A 25,401-nucleotide genomic window follows, 5' to 3' on the forward strand; every position below is an offset into this window, starting at 1 on the left:
AAAATGTATTATTCCATACAGTTTTTTTCTGACAAAAAAGATAAAATTGGAAATTTTAACTAGCTTAGGTGTAAAAGTGATTTTAAATAAAGACTTTAAATATAAATATGTATTTTTCGAATATTTTATATTGTTTATTGACTAATGTATTAAGAATTCTTAATATTGTTTATGGCCAGCCAATTTTTAATATTATTGAAAATGTTAGGTATTTATTAAAACTGAATAAATACAAAATAAACTAATATACTAGTCTTATACTTTTCTGTTACTATTGTTTGAAATTCTTCCCCACAACAACATAATAAATGTTCCCTTTCAACGTAAACAGGGTGTTTCCTTAATAATTCGAAATATTTTAACTGTAGTTTCCTGGATTCAAAATATTAAGGTTTCACCAAATCACCTAGTTCAAAAATGATTCCTAAGGGAGCTACAGCTTTTTAAAGATGGCGTCTTGTATTTAGTTTTTTTAAATACCTCCATAACGCTTCTATTTAGAAAAACGAAAACTGGTACGCCTATTTATCTTACAGAGATAAATCGATTCCATAAATTGAGAATTTCTAGTATCGGTCATAGGCGTCGTTTTGGGTAGGGCAACGGTTAATTTATCGCATAACTTTTTTGCCTTCAACTTTTAAGCATTTTCGACACTGGATTAGTAAATGGTGAAGTATTCTAGTACTAAAAGGTACTCTTACTTTAAGTCGGTAGAATACACTATTTTTTGCGTTTTTTGAATTTGAAAATAATTCAAAAAACTATTTAGAAAAACAAGAGCTGGTACGTTCTTCCACAGATAAATCGATTTCATATATTTCGCATATAGTACACAGACCATACATACTCATAGACGTTTCACGACCATGTTAATCTTTCGGATCGAATTAACGCCATCTCTTGATTGGAATGGGAACTAAATTGACAAATTTTAGTTACGTGAGAATTTCAAATTATAAATTTTGCGGGACCTTTGATGAAATTTCGCAGGAAATTAAAACAACAGAAAGACAATTCAATGTTTTATTCCATATTTTACTGAAAACTTCAAATATTCCAATTTGTTTTCAAAATGCTAAACACTACTGCTATGTGTCACGTGAAAGCTCTGATGTGTATCGAGTTGAATGAAAATTTTTGAAAGAATCTTGTAGGATGATTGTTTAGATAAATATTACCTTATAATCTTTTACAAACAATAAAAATATATAGGTCCGAAATGTTGATGACACACTTGTCTATTAGAATAAACTGTTTCCAGGATCTATTATATTGTTTTTTTTAATGTGGAGAAACACAACACGGAATGATCAATGTAAACTACAAATTCTACTCATAAAAACGGAGAGGAGGTTAATACACTTGATTAAATCTAATTAAAAACGTAACACCACTATAATAAAATATTTAAGCCACAAACTGTAAAATAAAAAGTAAATAAAAAATTTAATTTGTCAACTGTCAGTTGTTAAATATGACAAGAGAATTGACTGACAGCGACATCTCTGGATTGGAATGGTAACTAATTTGCTGTCTTGACCTTGACAATTTACGTGAAACGTCTATGAGTATGTATGGTTTGTGATATAGTACGCATCATATGCGTCCGTTTTGGGTAGGTCAACTGTTATTTTATCGCATTACTTTTTGTGTCTCTAATTTTGAATCATCTTTGATACTAGATTATTAAATTATGAGGTAGTCTAGTACTAAAAGTTACTTTTGCTGTAAGTTGGTAAAATGAACCTTTTTTTTGAAAATAATTTTCAAATTTAAAAAACGAAAAATTTTAAAATCGATTTTTTTAGAAAACGGTGTATCAAAAAGCAAGAGTACCTTTAGTACTGGAATACGTCACAATTTAATAATCCAGTGTCAAAAATGCTTAAAAGTTGAAGACAAAAAAGTTATGTGATAAAATATTCGTTGCCCTACCCAAAACGGACGCCTATGACCGGTACTAGAAATTCGCAATTAATGGAATCGATTTATCTCTGGAAGATAAATAGACTTACCAGTTTCTATTTTTCTAAATAGAATCATTCTAGAGGTATTAAAAAACTAATTAAAAGACGCCATATTTAAAGAGCTCTAGCTCCCTTAGGAAGCATCTTCGGACTATGTAATTTGGGTTAAACCTCAATATCTTGAGACAAGGAATCTACAGTTAAAATATTTACAATTATTAATAAAACTCCCTGTACCTATATAGGTCTGGATCCCGCGGATGAAAAAAAAGTTGATTAATAGCAAGCTGAAAATTTGTTAATAATTTAAGGGTGTCTAGTCGGATAAACTTTGATATATGGGAACACTGTAACAGGGGCAGTTTTAATTGTGGAACAGGTTAAAAATTTGGAACGGTCAGACCACAAAAACGGCACATTTATTTTGTCCTACAGAAAAGACTTAAACTCTCCGAACAGAGATTAATATCTCATGCAAAAATCAGACTGCTATTTATCACCTGTCATAATTCCAGTCATTTGACATATTCTACATGTTCCACTCATTAAAACGCCCATTTTGTGATAAATAGCAGTCTGATTTTTGCATGAGAGTTTAATCTCTGTTCGGAGAGTTTAAGTCTGTTCTGTCGGACAAAATACATGTGCCGTTTTCGTGGTTTGACCGTTCCAAATTTTTAACCTGTTCCACAATTAAAACTTCCCCTGTTCCAGTGTTCCCATATAGGTATCAAAGTTTGTCCCTCTAGACACCCTTAAGCTATTAACAAATTTTCAGTTTGCTATTAATCAACTTTTTTTTCATACGCGGGATCCAGACCTAATACTTAGACTGTGTTTATTTGAAAAGGTCCAACCCTCGGTATTTCAGAAATTCAACACATTAAAATAGATGCTGAGGCATGTGTATTTTAAATTTAGTTTGGTTGTTATTTTGGATAATAGCAATTATGATGAAGCCAACACGACGTCGTGATGATTGATGACATCATCCAAGGAGATTGTCGTTGTTGAAAAATTTTGGGGACGTTTAAATGCAGCTCAATAATTGGGAAATACGGCTTGAAAAATATTTTCTCCGGGGTGAAAAAATATACGTTCAAAATAAGTTCGAAATTCTAAGTAACTTTTGTTCTATAGAGTTTTTTCACTAAGTTAATACTTTCGAGTTATTTGCGAGTGAATATGTTCATTTTTAACAAAAAAACATGTTTTTGGACGGTTTTTCGCAGATAACTAAAAAAGTAAGTACCTATTTTAGCGAAAAGAATATTCTTAGCAAAAATATAGCTTAAAAAAACTGAAAAAAAAATGGTGTATGCATGAGGTCTGTAGACCCAACAGAAGCAGAGTTGTAGCTAATGAAAAGTAGGTTCTTTTTCGTCAAATTCCAAATCGAATATTTCAATTTGAAACAACCCAAAAACGGAGCTCTTTTCGGGGAAAATTTATTACAACTTTTTTAAAATGTTAAAAAAAGGTTTATTTTTGTTTTTTTTTTTAAACTTCCAACATTAAAAGTAAGTGAGTTACGCTCAAAATATTTCTGATCTTTATTTTTGCTAAAAAAAGTCGATAAAATCACCCACTAATTAGCTTCTCAAATAAAATTAATCGTTACCGCTTCACAAGTTACTTTACTTATATATTGTTTATATTATCTAGAAGTTTTATTGGTTCAAAGTCCTCATTTTTGAAAATTATTGGGTTTAAAATAAAACATTTTTTTTAATTTTGAAAAAAATTTAATTGTTTATGGGAATTAACTTAAAAATTATTAGTAATACCAAAAATCTCAAAGAGTAATAAAATGTTCGTTTTGATTTTTTGAATATTTTTGATTTTTGGTTTTCTTGTTAGACAAAAATTGGTTATGCTATGGCTGTTCAAAATTTGCCTAAACTTGTGATTAGTTACTCGTTCAAGCCATTTTAACTACAGCTTTTTCAAAAATAAGCACTTTGAACCGATGAAACTTACAGATCATATAAATAATACATAAGTAGGGTTACCATAATTTATTAAGGCCAAATTCGGACAGGGCAGTCCAAGGGGTTGTAGAAAATGTAAAATGTGAATTTGACTGTGTTGCTACCTCTACATTGTACATAATATATGTGAAATGCATATATGGCACAATTAAAAGTACAGCTGTTTCGCTACAATATGCAACTAACATCGAAAATCTCTGCCAGTTTAAAATACATATACACCTATGTTTTAACATACTTTAGACCTCAGGTGCTGCGCAGAATGAAATTTCCCACCGTTGAGCCTAGTATTTTCCATTTTTTTTTAGTAAAGAAAAAAATCCGGACATTCCTGATATCCGGACGTCTTTCAAATCCGGACTGTCCGGACGAAATCCGGACGTATGGTAACCCTATACATAAGTAACTTGTCAAGAGGTAATGATAAAATTTATTTGTAATGCTAATTAGGGGGTGATTTTCGCGATTTTTTTTTTAGCAAAAAATAAAAGGGACGAACAATATTTTAAGCGTAACTCACTTACTTTTAATGTTGGAAGTTTTTTTAAAAAACAAAAATAAACCTATTTTTAAACACTTTAAAAAAGTTAAAATGAACTTTCCCCGAAAAGTGCTCCGTTTTTGGGTTATTTCACATTGAAATATTCGCTTTGGAATTTGACGAAGAAGAACGTACTTTTCATTAGCTACAACTCTGCTTCTACATACTGAGTCTACAGACTTCATGCATACACCACATTTTTTCAATTTTTTATAAGCTATATTTTTGCTAAGAATGTTTTTTTCAATAAAATACTTACTTTTTTGAGTTGGCTCTGAAAAACCGTCCAAAAACATGTTTTTTTGTTAAAAATGAACATATTCACTCGCAAATAACTCGAAAAGTAATGACTTAGCAAAAAAACTCTAGAGAACAAAAGTTGTTTAGAATTAGTCATTTTATCCAATTCCAGTCTTATTTTGAACGTATAATTTTCACTTCCGAGAAGGGGTTATCTCCTCCATTTTTGTAAAATGAAGGGGATGTAGAATTGTAATTTCTTATATAATAATAGACAATTTCAACTACCTATTCCCAAAGTTTCATCCTTCCTTTATTTTTTTTGGGGTCAGATTGTTCTTTGATCGGGCATAACTCTTCAGAGCAGCGGCAGATAGAGTAAGTAGGTACATAATGGTGATCAAAATAGCGAAGTTTTTGTAAAATCCAGATTGCGCTAGTCTGTGAATTACTGAATGGTTGTCTATTACCCACCAATATACGAAAATAATATTTTCTTTGCCTCGTCTTTCAAGCAACTTCTGTCTGAAGACCTAAAATTGGCGAAACATGTGTCACAGAATGGCGGGTTAGGCGAGGTATGAATGTTCCTTTTTATTATTATTATTTTATAAGCGAAAGGTTGTTTTCAATTTAACTAATAAACTTTTCCCATGCTTACTGATGTGTTTGCCATGAAATCCTATCTGTTTTGTTCTGAACTTCTGTGCGTTCTTGCAAAAATAAAATAAAATAAGCAAAATATTAATTCAAAGATTTATTGTTAAATACATAAAACAAAAACTATGGTCTCATATACCTATTCTGTGTCGTTTCTATATATTCTTCTACTACTATACAAGTTTAGCAGATAACAATTTTAGTAAAACTTCGGGGTTGTTTAGGAACATAAATCTTCTGAATCTCTGTTTTCTGGCAAATTTTAATAGTTTGGTTGATTTTATTCTCCTATTAATACAGTTTTGGTTCATCTCAATATTTTCTCTCAAAATATTTCACAATGTCACAACACGCTCATTAATGTGTAAAACGAACAAAACCTTAACAGCGGTATTTGATCAGGTACATACAGTTTACAAAAAATCATTCAATATACTTTACACTCTTGAATCTTTTATGTTTTCTCTAAGATTTTCTAATGAGTCTTTTATCCCGCCAATACGAATGTTTTCCAAAGAATCTTTTATACCAACACTCCTAACGTTCTCTAAAGAATCCCTAATTCCACCGTTGCTGATCTTTTCACTACTAACATTTCCCGCACTTTCTTCTTGGGAAGAAGGGTTATTTCCGCTGTTAGCATCCTCAATTGCCTTTCTAAGCTCATTTAACCCAACAACTCCGACCAGTTTACCGATGGCCGTCACGTAAGCGTGATTGACGCCTACTAAAGAGAACAATGAGTGAACCTTGAGAAGCGAAGTTCTTTCTACCAGCTGGAATGGTGCTGGATCTACTTGGCAAGAACCGAAGTCTACTGGTAATTGCATTTGCTCTTCTTCCCATTTGATTTGTTCTTCTGGGCTCATGTCACAGACTCTTTCGATTGGCTAAAACAAAGAAGATTTTATATGTTTTGTATAACGTTGTTCCACTTATATTTAATCGTTAAATTCATCAATGAGCAAATAAATAAATTAAGCACTACAATGTTTTTTAACATCGAAACATTTGGAAAAATCAATATCGAGAAGGGAATGAGACATGGATGTCACCTTTGCTGTTCAACGTTTACACTGAGAAAATATTTAAGAAAGCTTTGGAAGGCGCCTCGGGCGGTATACTAGGGGGTTTTCGGAGCGCTTATCACGAATCCGGGGTCCGCTGATCCCTATCACGTCAGGTAAAGGTGATTTCAAGGTCAAATCAAGATAAATAGACAATCGCTCTGAAAAAGTATATTAGGGGGTTTTGGGGTCGCTGATCACGAATCCGGGTCCGCTGACCTCTATCACGTCTTCCTCAAGGTCATTTCAAGGTAAAATCAAGATAAATCGACACAATCGCTCTGAAAAAGTAAATTAGGGCGTTTTTGGGGTCGCTGATCGTAAAACTGGGGTCCGTTGAGCTATACCACGTCAGATAAAAGTCATTTCAAGGTCAAATCAGTTTTGTGATAAGCGACCCCAAAAAACCCCTAATATACATTTTCAGAACGAGTGTGTCCATTTATCTTGATTTGACCTTTAAGTGACCTTAAGCTAGACGTGGGCGAGGTCAGCAGACCGCGGATTCGTGATCAGCGACCCCAAAAAACCCCTAATATACTTTTTCAGAGCGATTGTCGATTTATCTTGATTTGAGCTTAAAATGACCTTTTCCTGACGTGATAGACATCAGCGGACCCCAGATTCTTGATCAGCGACCCCAAAAACCGCCTAATATACTTTTTCAGAGCAATTGTGTCGAATTATCTTGATTTGACCTTGAGATAACCAGCAAGACGTGAGAGAGGTCAGCGGACCCCGGATTCGTGATCAGCGACCCCAAGAACTCCCTAGTATACTTTTTCAGAGCGATTATGTCGATATATCTTGATTTGACCTTGAAATGACCTTTGCCTGACGTGATAGAGATCAATGGATCCCGGATTCGTGATCAGCGACCCCAAAAACCCCCCTTGTCGTATGGTTTCGTCAAATAGTCCACAATTTATTTTTTTTGTAAACCTGTGTTATAAACGTTCAATGTATAAAAATAACCTGCGATACGCTAATGACACGGACATTCGGCAGATAATGCTGAAGCACTGAGCGCCTAATGGACCGAGTAACAACAGCCTGTAGAGAATTTGGAATGAAATTGAATACAACCCAGCAAACAGGTTTGAGCCCAGTTACGTGATGATTACGTTAAATTTACGGCAAATTTCAACGAATACGTAACTCGGTGATTTATGACGGGAAAAAAACGTATTTCAGTGCCAAATCATTCACCTATATATTAGTGCTTCCTTTATACATGTTTGACATTAGAATAATATAAAACCATAATGACGAATATAGTACATGTTTTTTATAATAGGTGTGAATGTCGGTTACATCACAAAGGTACTTTTATTTCACGTAATAATCACGAAACAGAAATAACTTCCTTTGGTTAAATTTTTAGAAATATTTTGGAAAAAAAATTGTAGCGCTTGAATTTTACTCACTGTCTTTTATGGACGTCGAAAAATTAGATGTATTAAACGTAAAAGTAATGTAAATAATACCATACCAATATTTAAACAAAAAGTTTATGATTTCGCTTTTAAAATAGCTTGATTTGAAGCTATTTTTGCTATTTTTTTTCTTTAAAAATGTCACAGGAGCTAAAATGATGTTGAGCCTAATTTTCAAATCGCGCGCGGTGATGACGTACTACGAAGCCTTTCTCCTCCTTTAAATACTATCACGTGACTACGGTACGTGATTAACATAGTTGATTCGAAAACTAAATTAATCGATTTATCGAATACTTAATAGATACGTTTCCATAGGATTATTTTTTTATATTATTCTGGTATTGAAATAGATTTTTAAATCTATTGTCTATTATCTATTAAAATCCTTTTCTAAATCTTGCTGGAGGTCATAACTTGTTTTTCTGGGATGAAGTTTGCTATTGCGCAAAAGAAAGGCTTCATCTCGAGGAGTTGTCTTCCGTTTTCTAGAAAAACTGAATTTCGATCTCTGTTCACATTAATTCGCACAATACTGTAATAAGCTAAACGACTAGGACGGAAATCACAATGAAAAATATAAATGAGAGATTTGTTTAGGGGATCCCTTCTTCTTTTTCACTTTCATAACATATTTTCTTGCAATCCTGATACTTCATTTGATTTTATCACGTGAAGAAAATACTCACCAATTGAACTTTTTTGGACGCAGCTGGACTTGGAGGAACTGTTTGTACATCTCCATTTGTGTCATTAGCTACATCTTGAAGTTGGGTCGATTTCCTATAATTAAATTAGAATATATTATATACATATAGGTACATACAGACACACACATACTGGGTTGGGATAAAGCATGGAACCAAGCAAATATCTTCGAAACGAAAAGAACAAAATTTATTAAACTTTGCATGTAAGTACAGTGACGCAAAAGGCATGTGATGCCATATTTTTGTTACTACTCCACTTCCGGTTTCACCTGAAACACCCTTAACTTATTTACTTCAAATGGGACACCCTGTATATTTTTGCAGGTTTTAAAAGAACTTGCTATTTTTAATTCATACATACCAAATTTGGAAGAAAAATTTTGTTAAAAGTGTCTGTAGATATTCATACAACGTAGTAGGAAATAAACGAGTACCATCGATACTATATAGACTAAAATTGTTGTTTACATGCACTGAATGACTTATTTGAATTTAGTATAGTAAGTAACTGTTACTGAACTAATTGACAGAAATAAGTTGTATTAAAACTGGTTCATTTAAGTGAAAAAGATCGCATTGAAATATTAATAATAATCGGTGATGGTAATCGTGTTAAGAACTCAAGAATATATAATGTGTAATGTAATAATGTGAATATGTAGCGTGTAATATTTTTAATGATTTGCATCCTGAAAGAAATCCTATAAATATCACGTTCAACGGTTACTAAAATATTGCAACGTTTTAATGCAACTGGGATGGTCAAAAATTTGCCAAAAACTGGAAGACCACGGACTGCAACGAACAAAGTTATTAAACGAAATATTGCAACTGATTTAGAGGAATCACCTTAAACTTCCACAACAAATTTGGCACTAAACCATGAAATAAGTCAACGTTTTGTAAGGAAAATATTAAAAATGGAAACATATCATCCGTGTAAGATACAATAATTGTCAGATGATGATTTTGACCGACGCGTGACGGCTGGAGTTTTGCTAACGAATGATGGACATTTGTAACGATGACGAACATTTGCAAGTAATTAGGCAACTTTTTGCTTAAATGGAACAGTTAACCGCCATAACTGTAGGTATTGGTCAAATGAGAATCCTCATTGTTGAAGCACATATCCAGCATCCACAAATGCTGAATGTTTGGATGGGAATTGTTCAAAATAGACTAATAGGCCCATTTTTCATAGACGGAAATTTGAATGGTGTCAAGTACTTAAATTTACTAAATAACCAAATTATTCCTGCACTTTACCAGAATGGCCAGTTAGCACAAAATTTTTAGTATCAACAAGATGGAGCGCCTCCCCACTATGATCGACTCGACGGGTTATGGATATTTTGGAGGTGAATTTTCCAAATCGATGGATTGGACGAAGAGGATTCATAGAGTGGCCCGCTCGTTCTCCGGACCTCAACCCGTTAGATTTTTTCTTTGGGGTTATCTAAAATCACGTGTTTACGTTAGGCGACCAACATGCTTGCAGGATTTGAGACAAAGAATAATTGATGAATGTGACCTAATACATGGAGAAATCTTGCAAAGAGTGACTCACGAATTTATTTATAGACTTGCACGTTGTCAGGAGGTGAACGGCGGGTATTTTCAACATTTGAAATAATTTTTTAATTTTTATTATCATTGGTCTAACGTAAATAAATTAACCTATTTCTTAACTGCGCAGAGATTTATTTCTTGTTTTAATAGTCTTTTTTTCCAAAAGTAGTATGTATGAATTAAAAATAACAAGTTCTTTTAAAATCTGCAAAAATATACAGGGTGTCCCATTTAAAGTAAATAAGTTAAGGGTATTTCCGGTGAAACCGGAAGTGGAGTAGTAACAAAAAATATGACATCAGATGCCTTTTGCGTCACTGTACTTGCGTGCAAAGTTTCATAAATATTGTTCTTTTCGTTTCAAAGATATTTGCTTGGTTCCATACTTTATCCCAACTCTGTATATAAATATGTATAGGTGTATATAAACTTTTTTAATCCCTGACTAATGGTGTGTTTACGACAACACAAATTATTAAGTTGTGATTTATATTAGAGGAATCCTTGATATCGGTCTTGTTGTTGATACAATTTTGATTTTGCTTTATGTGTTGTTATAACAATATGTGTTGTGAGAATATAATATATCCTCACATATTATGTTGAATTGCAGTGATGAAAAAAAAATGTTACAAAGTGAGCACGTAAAGGTTGGAATAAATTCATTTTCTCAAGAATGGACGATTTTGGGAAAAAATCCCGAAACAGGTCGATTTTTATTTTTAAATTACAACTTTTTGGCATATATATCATACTAGTGACGTCATCCATCTGGGCGTGATGACGTCATCGATGGTTTTTTTAAATACGAATAGGGGTCGTGTGATAACTCATTTGAAAGGTAATTCAATTCTCTATTCAGTAATATAACCATTAACATAATTATCTATACAGGGTGTCCAAAAAAAAGGATTAAATTTACTGACATAAAAAGAAGAATGCAAGTAATTTATTTAATTTAAAATACATTTTACTACTCTCAGAAAACATAAAAAAATGTTTGTTTGAAAAATAATCATTGCTTTTCGCTTAAATTAAATGTTAAAACTGGCAAGAGGAAGGTGGTTGGCTGCTTTAACACTGAATTTAAGAAAAAAACAATATTTATTTGTCAAATAAACAATATTTCATGTTTTCTGATAGGAGTAATATGTATTTTGAGTTAAATAAATTACACACATTCTTCTTTTTATGTCAATAAATTTAATTTAAAATATTTTGTTTTGTCACCCTGTATAAATAAATATGTTAATGTTTATATTACTGAATAGAGAATTGAATTACCTTTCAAATGGGCTATCACACGACCCCTTTTCTCATTTAAAAAAATCGTAGATGACGTCATCACGCGCAGATGGGTGAAGTCACTAGTTCGATATATATGCCAAAATGTCGCAATTTAAAAGTAAAAACTGACCTGTTTCGTGATTTTTTTCCAAAATCGTCCATTCTCGAGAAAATGAATTTATTCCAACCTTTACGTGCTCACTGTATATGTGTGTATGAATTCTTAAAATTATTTTGTAAATTAATTATCTTTTAAATCTCATTCAGTGAAGGAATAATAATTAACGGAAGATCTATTAACAACATAAGATATGCAGATGACACCGTGATTATGGCAAGCCCTGCTAAACAACTCTAGTTACTACTAAACAAAACAAACAAAACAAATATACATGATAATAACTAAGGAAACAAACATACAAACAAGCATACATTTGGGAAATGTACAGATAGAAAGAGTTGATAAATACAAATACCTAGGAACCTGGATTTCAGAGAAAAATGATCAAACAACAGAAATAAGAACTAGGATGGAAACAGCAAGAAATGCGTTTGTAAAAATGAAAACAATTCTCTGCAACCAAGACTTTAGATTAGAACTGAGAGTAAGAGCTTTGAGATGCTACGTGTTCTCGATTCTTCAATATGGACTTGAAAGCTGGACATTTAAACAAGAACGCATAAATAAGCTACAGTGATTTGAAATAGGGTGCTACAGAGGGATGCTTAGAATAGCATGGACACAGAAAAAAACGAACAAGGAAGTATTACGAGACATGCGCAAAGAATGCGAAATAATAGATACAATAAAAACAAGAAAGTTACAATATCTGGGACACGTAATGAGGGGACAGCGATATGGAATGCTAAGACTGATAATACAGGGAAAGATAAGAGGCGTTAGGAGCAGGGCCGCGCCAAGGCTTTCAAGCGCCCCGGGGCAAGTAATTTTAGGCGCCCCTTTCCTCCTTCCTTTGTAAGTAGTTTTTTGTAGCTTAGTGAATCGTTATACGGTATACCTACAAACTATTTTTATGTGTTAAGAAAGTATCATCATCATCATAATCTAACCGTTATCGTCCACTGCTGAACAAAGGCCTCCTCTAAGTTTCTCCATGTCTCCCTATCTTGAGATACCAGCTATCCAGTTCCCAGCAGTTCTCTTTACATCGTCACTCCAGCGCGTTGGTGGTCGATCCTCTGCTTCGTTTATCCGATTGTCCGCGCTCGGTCGCTATTCCAATAATCTTCTAGTCTAGCTGTTGTTCGGTGTTCTTGCCACATGACCTGCACATTTCCATTTCTTTTTTGCTACATGTTCTACTATGTCTTTGATTTTTGTTCTTTGCCTGATATTATTTGCTATTCTGTCTCCTTGTGATTCCTAGCATGGGCCTCTGGGTAACCTTTATTTTTTGCTCTTAGATTTTCAGCAGCAGGAAAGTAATATAAAGTTATTATGAATACTATAAATATTTACAAAAAACAACGATTACATTATCAGAGAGCAGATAAATATATAATTATTATTATAGTCCATTTGATCACGGTTTTTGCTCCGTATTTTAAAAAGCGATGGCTAGACAACATCAAAGTCAAAGTAGGAAGGCCTTTGTCCAGGAGTATATGCAAACAGGCTGAATAAGAATAAGAAAATTTTAAAGAACCGCTTGGATTGACATGAAATTTGGCATACACATAGCTAATTTATAACAAAGAAAAAAATTGATATTGCTTCGTCGGAGATGAAAAAATATACGTTAAAATTAAGTCCGGAAGTGGATAAACTGACTAATTCTAAGCAACTTTTGTTCCATATACAGTTTTTTCACTAAGTCAATATTTTTCGAGTTATTTGCGAGTGAATATGTTCATTTTTCAACATAAAAACCACGGTTTTAGACGGTTTTTCGCAAATAACACACAAGTGTGTATTTTATTGAAAACAATGTTCTTAGCAAAAATATAGCTTATAAAAAAATTTTCAAAACTTGTGCACTTATGAAGGTAGTAGATCTAGTAGAGGAACAGCTGTAGCTCGAGAAAAGTGGGTTCTTATTCGTCAACTTCCAAATCGAACATTTTAACGTGAAATAACCAAAAAATGAAACAATTTTCGGGCAAAACTCGTTATAACTTTTTTAGAGTCTTTAGAAAAAGCTTTATTTTGTTGTTTAAAAAAGTTTCTAGCAGCAAAAGTACGCAAGTAACGCTGAAAATAAAGTTGGTCCCTTTTTTTTTGGTAAAAAACATCTTAAGAATATCCGCTTAATTAGCATCCCAAATGAAATTAATCGTTACTGCTTTACAATTTACTTCACTTATATATACAGGGTGTCCAGAAACTCTACCGACAAACGAAGACAGGAGATTCTTCAGATAATTTTAAGACATTTAAGAAAATGCTTCCTAAAGGAGCTAGAGCTCTTTGAAAATGGCGTATTGTAATTAGTTTTACTTAAATACCTCCAGAATGCTTAATTCAGAAAAACGAAAATCGGTGCGTATATTTATTTTCCAGAGATGAATCGATTCCATCTATTGCGAATTTCTAGTACTGATTTATCACCGATACCTATTACCGATTTCTAGTAACGAGTTAATTTATCACATAACTTTTTTGTCTTTCACCTTGAAGCATTTTTTACACTGGATTATTAAATTGTGACGTATTCTAGTACTAAAAGGTACTCTTGCTTTAGGTCAGTAGAACACACGGTTTTCTAGAAAAAAACGGTGTATTTTACCAACTTAAAGCAGGAGTAACTTTTAGTACTAGAATACCTCATAACTTAATAATCTGGAGTCAAAAATGCTTAAAAATTAAAGACAAAACTATTATGCAATAGAATATCCGTTGACCTACCCAAAACAGACGCATATGACCCGTACTAGAAATTCACAATTAATGAAATCGATTCATCTCTGAAATATAAATAAACGTACCAGATTTCGAATTTCTAAATACCTTTTTTTTTTAATTTTTTTTGGAAATTCAAAAAAAGAAAAATTTTCAAATCGTTTTTTCTAGAAAACGGTGTATCCTATCGACTTAAAATAAGAGTACCTTTTAGTTTTAGAATACCCCACAATTCAGTAATCCCGAGTCAAAAATGCTTACAAATTAAAGATAAAAAGTTATGCGATAAAATATAACTGTTGCCCTACCCAAAACGGACGCCTATGACCAGTACTAAAAATTCTCAATGCATGGAATCGATTTATCTCTTGAAGATAAATATGCATAGCAATTTTCGTTTTTCTCAATAGACGCGTTTTGGAGATATTTAAGAAAAACTAATTACAAGACGCTCTCTTCAATGAGCTCTAGCTCCCTTAGGAAGGAAGCATTTTCAGACTAGGTGAATTGGGTTAAAATATCTTAAAATTATCTGAGGAATCGTCTATCTTCGTTTGTCGGTAGAGGTTCTGGACACACTGTATTTATATGATCAGCATAGGGATTACGTACACTCGATACGCATCGTATCCGCCATGTTTTCCCGTAAGGCGCTATGGGAAAACATGGCGGATACGATGCGTATCGAGTGTACGTAATCCGGGCCCTGGAAGTTTCACCATTTCAAAGTGCTTATTTTTGAAAAAAATCGGTTTTTGAAGGAAATGCCTTTTTTCAAAATTTTTCCCAAGAATATATTTTCAATAAAATATTTACTTTTTGAGTTATTTGCGAAAAACCACCTAAAAACGTGATTTTTTTGTTGAATAATGAACATATTCACTCGCAAATAACTACAAAGGTAGATATTGACTTCAGTGATATAAAAACTTTATAGAACAACGTAACTTTATAGTTACTTTCAATTCGTCAGTTTATCCACTTCCGGACTTATTTTGAACGTATATTTTTTCACCCCCGTGAAGGGGTGGTATTCCCCTAAGGTAAAAGCACACGTCGACACAATATCATTTTCTTCTTTGACATCTTAACTATGTGTATGCCAAATTTCATGTTCATTCGAGCTGATAAGTTTCAGAGGTTTTGCAATATTTTACCGTGAGGAATGGAGTAATAGTTCAGTTTAATGAGGAAAATAACGTTTCGTATACTTAGGGGATCAAAGTAATAATAACTGCTATTATTATATCTCCTACGATTGATAAATTTTCAATTTTACAAGATCATAAAATATTACTAATATTTCGGGTAATTTCGGTATTGTCATTTTTGTTTCGGCACCTACCGGCGCCTTTTTGGTTCGGCGCCGGGGGGCACCGCCCCTCTTCGCCCTTATGGACGGCGCGGCCCTGGGTAGGAGTATAGGACGAAGGAGAGTGTCATGGTTGAAGAATTTAAGGGACTGGTTTAAATGCAGTTCTATAGAACTCTTCAGAGCAGCGGTAGATAGAGTAAAGATAGTGATGATGATATCCAACCTTCGATTAGGAGACGGCACTTAAAGAAGAAGAAGAAGAAGAGGAAGAAGAAGAAATCTAATTTACCTGAAAATTGCTTCAAATGCATTTCTTATTCGGCTTTCAGCCCCAGTGACGGTAGTATACGGAGTACTACCAGGACTAGTCGACACAAAGGGTGTAAATCCTTTCAGAGTAAAGGAATTGGTTTTCTTTAAAATCGATTTCTTCGGTTGAGTGCCGAACACAGGATTGTACGTCGGTTGATCCAGTTGACTTTCAGATGTTTGTCTCTGAAGCAGATCGGGAGCGGGAACTACTTGAAACCTGGAAGGTCTGCGCCTGTTCCTCTCCTCAGTCAATTTCTGAGTCTCTTCGATGGCTTTTTCTTTGGCTTCCCTTTGTCTAATGGCTGCTACCTATTTAAATACATTTATTAGCATTGTGTCAGTGAGTTAAGGCTATGGGTACATAATTCGCAAATATTTTACGTGTATCCCTACTTTTTCTGTCTTTACACGGCAAATTACGTGTAGTAAAATTCACACTAGCATGGATATGTAAACATTACTAGAATGTCATTCTACTTGAAAATGTCATCATTAATTTAAAGAGATGGGTTTTGAATGTTCTTGGATAACTGTTATTTTTATAATTGCAAATTATTAATTCAGTTAATAAATGTGATAATTTTTTCACTAACTATGTATTCAGTGATGGTAATAATTTATTTGTACAATAAAGACTAATACTCAATCGAGAAAAGAGGAAAAGTGTTAAAGTGATTTTTTAATAATATATTGTTATGGAACGCTTACAATTTTGAACATCTTTAACAACAAAATACTTGGATCACAGAATATATTATCCTGATGTATTCTCTGCTTGGATCTTCCACAAATAATACACAATAAATAACTTTTTATTAAGTTCACGTCTAAAATCAATTATTTATCAAATACACTATATATCAATAATATTTAATCAATAACTCAACATATTCCCGATGCAATGTCAAATATTTAAAATTGTCACTGATTGTCAGTCTCTAACTGACAATATTATATGCTGACAATATTATATTCGGCTGAGTGCGTTGTAAGACAAAGATAGATTTGGAAAATATTACCACGGCATTGTGTTCATTTTTTTCAAATCCTGAAAAAACCAATAAATATTTTTGAAAAATTTAAACGCAGAATAAAAGACTAAATTATTACCGAGGGCCGAAAGTCCCTTAGAATAAATAAAAAGTTTATTTTGAATGATATATTTGAAATTAAAAATCACACTAAATTTTCTCTTAGTTTTTCACCCCTGTAACTTATTAAAATAAACATTATAGAAGTTCTCAGGGACTTTCGGCCCTCGCTAATAACGTAATCATTCATTCTGCGTTTAAATTTTTCAAAAATACTTATTAGTTTTCTCAGGATTCGAAAAAAATGAATCCCCATTTGAATAGCATTGCAGCCGAAAATACGTACCGATCCTGTAATAGGTAATATTTATGTTATTATGCAGTATTATGCCGGCCCTACTTATCGCACATTAGCGAGGCGTTCAGTGACTTCCGAATTTCTAGAAGATACCTAATGTTAATGGTAAGCACCAGTCTAAAATATTTTATCGTCCAGTAATAAATAAATTATAAGTTAATTAGTTGTGTTTTTAGTGTTAAAGTTAAAATAAGTGTGAGAAGATTGTAGGTACATAAATTAAAAAATTAAAGTCTGTAAATAAAAAGTAAAAACATTCTTCTTCTTTATGTGCCGTCTTCTACCGAAGGTTGGCGACCATCAAACGAAAGGTTTCTCTGTTTTGTGCCGCATGTATTATGTTCGCAGCTTCTGGTATTTGAAACCATTCTCTCAAGTTTCTGAGCCTTTTTCTTTCTGCTCAAACCTCTAAAAATATTGCAGTATATTATATGGTTAACAGTCAGATATTATTATAACCTTGTAGAAAAATGAGATCTTCTTTCTTCTTCAGCCTGTTTGCATCCACTCCTGAACAAAGGCCTCCTCATGAGTTCTCCATTCTTCTCTGTTTTGTACTATTTGGTGCCAGTTTCCCCATGTTTGCTTTGACACCGTCTAGCCATCATTTTTGTCGTCTTCCTCTACTATGACTGTGCTCGCGAGGTCTCCAATGTACAATGTTTCTCGTTCACCTTTCGATGTTTTGTCGTGTCGTGTGTCCTATCTAGTTCCATTTTATTTGCGCAATTCTTCCAATTACATCTTCCACATTCGTCCTGCTTCGCACATCCTCATTTCGATCGCCCTCTGTACCGTTCTCAATCTATTGGCTGATTTACCTCTGTAAGTGTCGTGGTCTCTATTCCATAGGTCATAACTGGTAGAATACAACTGTTGAATACCTGTTTCTTTAGATTTACTGTTATCTTTTTGTTTTTCAACACATCACTGAGTCTTGCTACTACTGTCCAAGTCATTCGGATTCTTCTAGTTATCTATATCTACGTATATCTATATATTCTTCGACACTTTCGATCTCACTTCCATCTAAGTCGATTGTGATATCTTGATTTGTCATCACTTTTGTTATATTTAAATTTATTTTCAAACCGTACTGATACCCAACAATGAGATTAACAAGACAAATTAAAGTAAGAAAATTGAATCTTTAAGTAGTCTTGTAACTATACGAAATTCTCTGCGGAATCATTGGCCATACTCGAAGCGTTGAAATATATTAAAAACTCTTATACTAAAAAAACGTTAATTCTTTCAGACTGCCTATCAGTTTTACAGAATATCAAAAATACTTTTTTGCCCAAAACATTTAGTAATCCTCACATATTTTTAATAAAGGATATGTTAAAGCAGTTAGAAGACTCTGGCTTCAATATAAAATTTATTTGGGTTAAGGCACATATTGGACTCAAAGATAATGAGTATGTAGACTACTTAGCTAAATCCAGTATAACATCAGGCACTTTATTGTCATATTCTTTATGTGTATCAGATGTTATTACTATTTTTAAAAGAAACCAACTATCGATATGGAAAGATCAATGGAATCTTTATTGCTTAACAAACCCCACAAGATACACCACTTTACAACCAGTGATTCCACAAAGTACCTGGTTTAAGAGTTTTAAAGCTCCACGTAAATATATAACAACTATAAATCGACTACGTTTTGGGCATGCTTGCTATCCAAGTCATTTATATAAAATAAATGTGATTGAAGACAATAATTGCAAACATTGCGGAAAGCAGGGTGATCTTGATCATGTCTTTTTTGAGTGTACTAAGTTTCAACAGCATTCAAACTCTCTCTATAAAAATTTAATTAAACTTGATATGCATGCACCATTCAATATACAGTCTTTGCTGGCTACAGGCTCACAACAAATATACAATATTATTATAGCTTTCTTGTCAGATACACGCACGGTCCTATAAGATTTGTACGCTGGCATGATATTTTTTATGATTTAAGTTCAGATTTGCATCTTTTTTTTTTGTCATAAATGTTTTATCACTTTATCAGAGTTCCATTATTGTTTTTATTGTATTATTGTTGTATTGTATTATTTATTGTATTACTATATTGTTTCTGTTTAATTTTGTATTAGGGATAGGATTGTATATTGTTTATTGCAACTGGCTGAATGACTAATGTCTATGCCATTAAATAAAAAAAAAAAAAAAAAAAAAAAAAAAAACTATACGAAATCCAGGAGACCTATAACAATAAATTAGGATGGCGATCTTACTACCATTTACAGTGTAATAAGCAATGTAATAAATCACAAATCGAAGGACAAATCACTAATGTAGGAATAAAAGCATTAACAAATATTTAATTTAATGGCTAACTTTGTTACCATTACTAAAATAAGCTATTTCGTAAAGTTCTTATATTTCAACCGCCGAATTCACTGTCCAATTCACACGTCCGCGAAACACAAGCACAAAACAACAAACAACTAAAGTTTAAAGGTCACTAATTAGTACATGAACTGAGGATGTTTCCTTTAGCACTAATCAACTTAATTAATAATAAGCGTTTGCGCAAGGTGTAGCTTTTAAATTATTAGCTAGACACACAATATATTGATCTAAGGCAAACTAAATTTGGCGTAAATATTTTGCGGTGTCTAAACTAGTTCGAATTTGCTAATTAATAATTGCGTCCAAAAAAGAAGCTGTATGAAATCTTAAGAAGCAAAAACATCGACAGTCGCGACATTAACATCATATCCAGGTTGTACTGGGGACAAACAGCAAAAATCAAGGTTGATAATGACTTAACCGAAGAAATTGAGATTCGTCGAGGTGTGCGTCAGGGTTGTGTGCTTTCTCCACTACTATTCAATATATATAGCGAAACAATATGTCAGGAAGCGCTTCTAGAGCAAAACATTGGTATGAACATTAACGGAGAGTTAATTAACAATATACGATACGCTGATGACACGCTAATAGTAACAGATAACCTAGCAAATTTACAGTATTTGATGGAAAACATAAACACTCATACCAATAAGTATGGTTTAAAACTGAACATCAAAAAGACTAAATTCATGATTGTAACAAAGAAGCTATACACCAATGTGAATTTAACCATAAATAATTAGCCAGTTGAAAGAGTTACGTCCTACAAATATTTAGGGGTTTACTTCACTGATACTAATGACCAGACAAGAGAAATCAAGAGGCGAATTGAGATAGCGAGACAATCGTATGTCAAAATGAAAAAGTTCCTATGCAGCCGGGACATAAATATAAAGAACGAGAATGTTAAGGTGCTATGTTTTCTCCGTTGTGCTGTACGGCATGGAAGCTTGGACACTGAAAAAGATAAACATCAAAAACATTGAGGCATTCGAGATGTGGTGTTACAGGAGAATGTGGAAAATACCATGGACAGAAAGAGTAACAAATCAAGATGTTTTGCTGAAGATGGGGAAGGAATGCGAAGTCATAAAAACCATACAAACGAAAAAACTGGAGTATCTAGGCCACATAATGAGAGGAGAAAAGTACTCTCTGCTAAGACTCATAATCCAAGGAAAAATCTCGGGAAAGAGAAATGTGGGACGTAGGAGGATTTCCTGGTTGCGAAATTTAAGGGAGTGGTATGGGTGCAGTTCAATATAGTTGTTCAGAGCTGCAGCCAACAAAGTTAAGATTCTGTGATGGTAGCCAACCTCCGATAGGAGACGGTACTGCAAGAAAAAGAATTGCGTCCAAACTCGTAGATAACTAAGCGATCATTTTCTTCATAAATAAGCAAGAGACGGCACTCAAACTAAATAAATCCAGCGTCGTCACTAGATGGAATCTAAATTCATATTTATCACTCAAATGAGCAAGACTTTTAACTTTAAAACTCTTAAAAACTCTTTAAAACTTTAAAATTCACACTTATAACACAAATACGCGAGAGTTGTAACGCTAAAACTAATAAAAGCGGCGTCCACACTAGATGGATTTAATATTCATACTATAGCCTAATAAAATAAAAAAAAGTAAAAATGTAAAGTCGTACAGGTTAAAACAAATTTTATATCAAAGTTTAGATGGGTAAAAAGATATTTTCAAGAAAGTATCCAAATCATACAAGGGGGTCATTGTTTAAATAATTAAAAAGGGTCATTTTTGCAAAAAAATACTTTTTTAACTGCTGAGGTAATTCACTTATTAATAAAGGTCTATGGGGCAAAGTTGATGGGTAAATCTTTCACATGAGACTTACTTAATTAAATTTGACCCCCTATTTATTTAAATAATTGTATATAAAACTTTAAAAACAAATTTGCAAACAAGTATTTTTATAGTTTTAAATAAGCACTATAAAATATCTTCTTTTACAGACTAAGTTGCGCTATGTTACCAGTATTAAGCAAAAAAAAATTGGTCGAAAAATATTTAATATTTTTTGAGATATTGAATTTGCTTATTAAATGTTATTATATTTTCAATTACAAAAACGCGGTTGTTGTCAAAGAAATATTGACCTGTATTAAATCTTATTATTTTTATTTTTATGTATATTTTTGATAAATGCATTGATAAATTCAAATTTCAATTAAACTCCCCCCTAAACTGTCATTTGATAATAATTCAAATTTGTTTATATATTTTTTTTAATAACGTCGCGGGGATTATATATTTTGAAATGCCGTTTTGATAATTGGGTTCCTGGGAATTTTTTACTAATTAACAAAATTTTTTGGTCGTTTTTTCTTCTTCTTTTTTTTCTTGGAGTTATATTACTACTGGCCCTTTTAGGGTTAAATTTTATTAAGAATGTCGAGTCTCTGAGTTATAGATTTTAGACCTAAAAATATTAAGATTTAACTAAAATCTCTTAAATAAAATGTGGATACTTACTGAGTTACAGGGTGCTTTATTTAAAAGTTTAAAAATTATTGTTACCAAGTACTTTAAAACTATTTGACGTATCCTTATCATACTTGGCAGAAAGTGTGGCTATTTTACACCCTACTAAATTGTGATTAATAAACGTTTCTAGCTAGTGACAGAGGCGTACTACAGGGGATAGTGAATGATTGACCCTTCCCAAATTCTACGCCACTGAGTGAATTACTATTTTAGCGAAATTTTTCGATTCTCCAATACTTTGTATGTAAATAACTTTATTGGTATAGATAAAGTCATCAGTTTGAGAGATATTGGATGTTTAAAATGAATGAATGAATGAATCAAAATAACTAACTATGCCGTTATGCCGCTTTGGACCATTTTTTTTGAATAATCCTGATAATATATCGCAACTTCTCCTGTAAAATAAGATATTTTATAGTGCTTATTTAAACCGCTAAAAATAATTTTTTTCAAATTTGTTTTTAAAGTTTTATGTATAATTATTTAAATAAATAGGGGGTAAAATTTAATTTAGTCTTATGTGAAAGATTTACCCTTTAACTTTGCAGAAAACAATCCTAGAGAACTTCATTAGTAATTGAATGACCTCAGCAGTTAAAAAAGTAAATTTTTTGCAAAAATTACCCCTTTTTAATTATTTAAACAATGATCCCCTAGTATGATTTGGATACTTTCTTGAAAATATCTTTTGTACCCACCTAAACTTTGATATAAAATTTGTTTCAATCTGTACGAATTTACATTTTGATTTACATGTAGTGTAATTTTATTTTACTAGACTACTAACTGCATTCAAATTATGACTGCCAGGCCTATCAGGTATTGAGGGACAACTATTAGGTAGGTAAAACCATGATAAAACTGATTTTATTACCAGAGGCGTAGCAACAATTAGGTATTTCAACGAATAAAATCTATATTACTTTATACCTGTAATCGACGCTCTTTTCCGATATGTTTTTCGATAATTTGTATCAGAGGCATTCGCTGTATTGATCCTAGAAGAACCATATTTTCAGGGTTGTCAACTAAAGGAAAACTCTTTCGCTGCCTGTTTTCTTTTAACACTACTTTTAGTTGCTGGTATGACATTCCATAAAATATGTATTTGACGTCACGTACCATAAAATTTTCAACGTATACATTGTACATACCTAAAATAATAATATGACATTAAGTATAAATCGTAATTCAGACAAGGGCCTCATTCACAAACTAAAAAGGGGAATACCGAAAAAACAACACTCTCAATTATTGGAATCTTACATTTCAAAGACATTCTTTAAGCACGAGAAGGTCGATTCTGCACTGAAAGAAATTCAAGCGGTAACCAATGCAATCTACTCTACCTATTCCTTAAGAAAGATATGATAGGTAATTTCGGCGACGACCAAGCCATCCTATCAGTTGAAGAAGACCATGAAGAATCTGCGAGAGAACTACAGACCTCAGCGAATAAAATCAATCATTGAACAAAAAAATGGAGAATTAAAATTATTGGTACAAAATCTGTGCATGTTAACCCATTAGCGCCCAGCGTTACCATATGGTAACGTAAAACACATGATTTTTAAAAATTCTGCGGTATGCCCATGGAATTAGTCAGCCACATATTTTGAGAACTATCGTTTCTAGGAATACTTCAGGCACCCATAAAACGTAACGGATTCGTATTTTAGCCTTTTCTTAACCGTCGAGAGATAATCATATGACAGTGTGGTTTAAATTTATAGAAAAGATGGACGTCCGTTTTGCGTAAGCAATTTTTGAGAGTCTTCTAGTAACTATATTTGCATAATTAAAAAAAACTAAGTTTATTATACCCCAACTTATTATAAATTGTTGTATTTTATCAACAATTAAATGTAGCGAATTCGGTAGGAACAGTCAAAGTACGCCGTTACCATATGGTTGCGGTGGGCGCTTACGGAGTCATAATCTTATTTTTTTTTCAGTCGTGGATCTTTGTTAGCACAAGCGATAGGGTTACTGGTGTGACGGAAAGATAACTCTGTTGTTACAATAGCATCTACGAGTTGTGGTGATTCAGCATTGGGCACGCTAAAAAGATTTTCTCATGAAGAAAAAGGCCACATTCAAGTAAGTCGGCCTCACTATATTGCTGAATACAACAAAATATGGTGGGTACCGAGTGGATGGATCAAGGTGTTTCAACCTACCGAGTAGCAATTTGCAGTAAAAAATGGTACTGGCAAATTGTAACATGGTTGTTGGATGTTGCAGACCATAATTCATGGCATTTATATAAAAAAATAAATAAAAAAATATATCCTTGCTATCGTTTAGGAGAGAATTGGCCCAAGTTCTCGCAAGATATGGAAGTCGTCCCTTATATACAGCAAGACCTAGTCTACATAGACAGAACTTGCCAGATCTTCGTTTTGATCGCTTCGACCATTTGTTACATCAAGCAGTAGAAGGCGATGTGCTGGAGACAGATGTACAACATCTGGACGAACAATGTGTAAAAAATGAAACGTTGGTTTGTGTGTTAATTGTTTTATAAGATACCACACCAGATGATGAAAATATTCTCAAATAAATATTTAAAAAAAAAAATAAAAAATTTTGGTTTCAACGATCCTAAAAATTCCTTAAGCGCCCAGCGTTACCATATGGTAACACCATATAATTAAAAAAAAAGACAGGAAACCGAAAAACTTGTTTTTTTGGATTAAATTATTAACATTTTCATCAAATCAACCCTAAAAGTAAAGATTTTTAAATAAAAAAAACTTGGGCGTTAATGGGTTAATTTCACCTATAAAAGAAAGCGATTAATCAGCCTTCTTGTTCTTCTGGTTCCTATTCGTTTCGGATTATCATTAATTTCGCTACTTACGGAATTCTTTTGATTGAATTATGTGCCCAGAATATGTGATGGCATCCACACGTTCAATAGTATAGTTGTCTATTGCGATGTTATTTTCATTGTTAGGTGTCCTTTTGACGGCCATGTATTTCGTTATTGCTTCGTTTATTTTAAACCGACTTTTTCGTGCTTCAGGATCAATTTATTTGATCGCTTCCATTAGTCCTGGCTTGTTCCTACTACTCGTCTATCAAACAACTACATCGTCTGCATATGCAGTTATTTGTACTGTATTGGTGTTTATATGTCAACTCTAATAATTGAGGTTAAA

The 25,401-nt window shown here is 32.8% G+C and overlaps 1 protein-coding gene across 6 annotated transcripts in view; it reads right to left on the minus strand.

The window, feature by feature from the left end:
* Positions 1-5,484: 5,484 nt before the first annotated feature.
* The window catches only part of LOC114326026 (chloride channel protein 2), a 90,615-nt gene continuing 70,698 nt past the window's right edge, over positions 5,485-25,401 (minus strand). For all 6 annotated transcript variants that reach the window (XM_028274223.2, XM_028274222.2, XM_028274225.2 and 3 more), the window contains 4 exons: positions 23,168-23,391; positions 15,939-16,270; positions 8,595-8,688; positions 5,485-6,292 (listed from right to left, as the gene is read on the minus strand). In XM_028274223.2, coding sequence (XP_028130024.1) covers positions 5,840-6,292; positions 8,595-8,688; positions 15,939-16,270; positions 23,168-23,391 — 1,103 coding nt within the window. In that variant the 3' untranslated portion in view covers positions 5,485-5,839. The remainder of the gene's footprint in view (positions 6,293-8,594; positions 8,689-15,938; positions 16,271-23,167; positions 23,392-25,401) is intronic.

Source organism: Diabrotica virgifera, chromosome 3 (genome assembly GCF_917563875.1).
Source record: "Diabrotica virgifera virgifera chromosome 3, PGI_DIABVI_V3a".
NCBI classification, from domain to species: Eukaryota; Metazoa; Arthropoda; class Insecta; order Coleoptera; family Chrysomelidae; genus Diabrotica; species Diabrotica virgifera.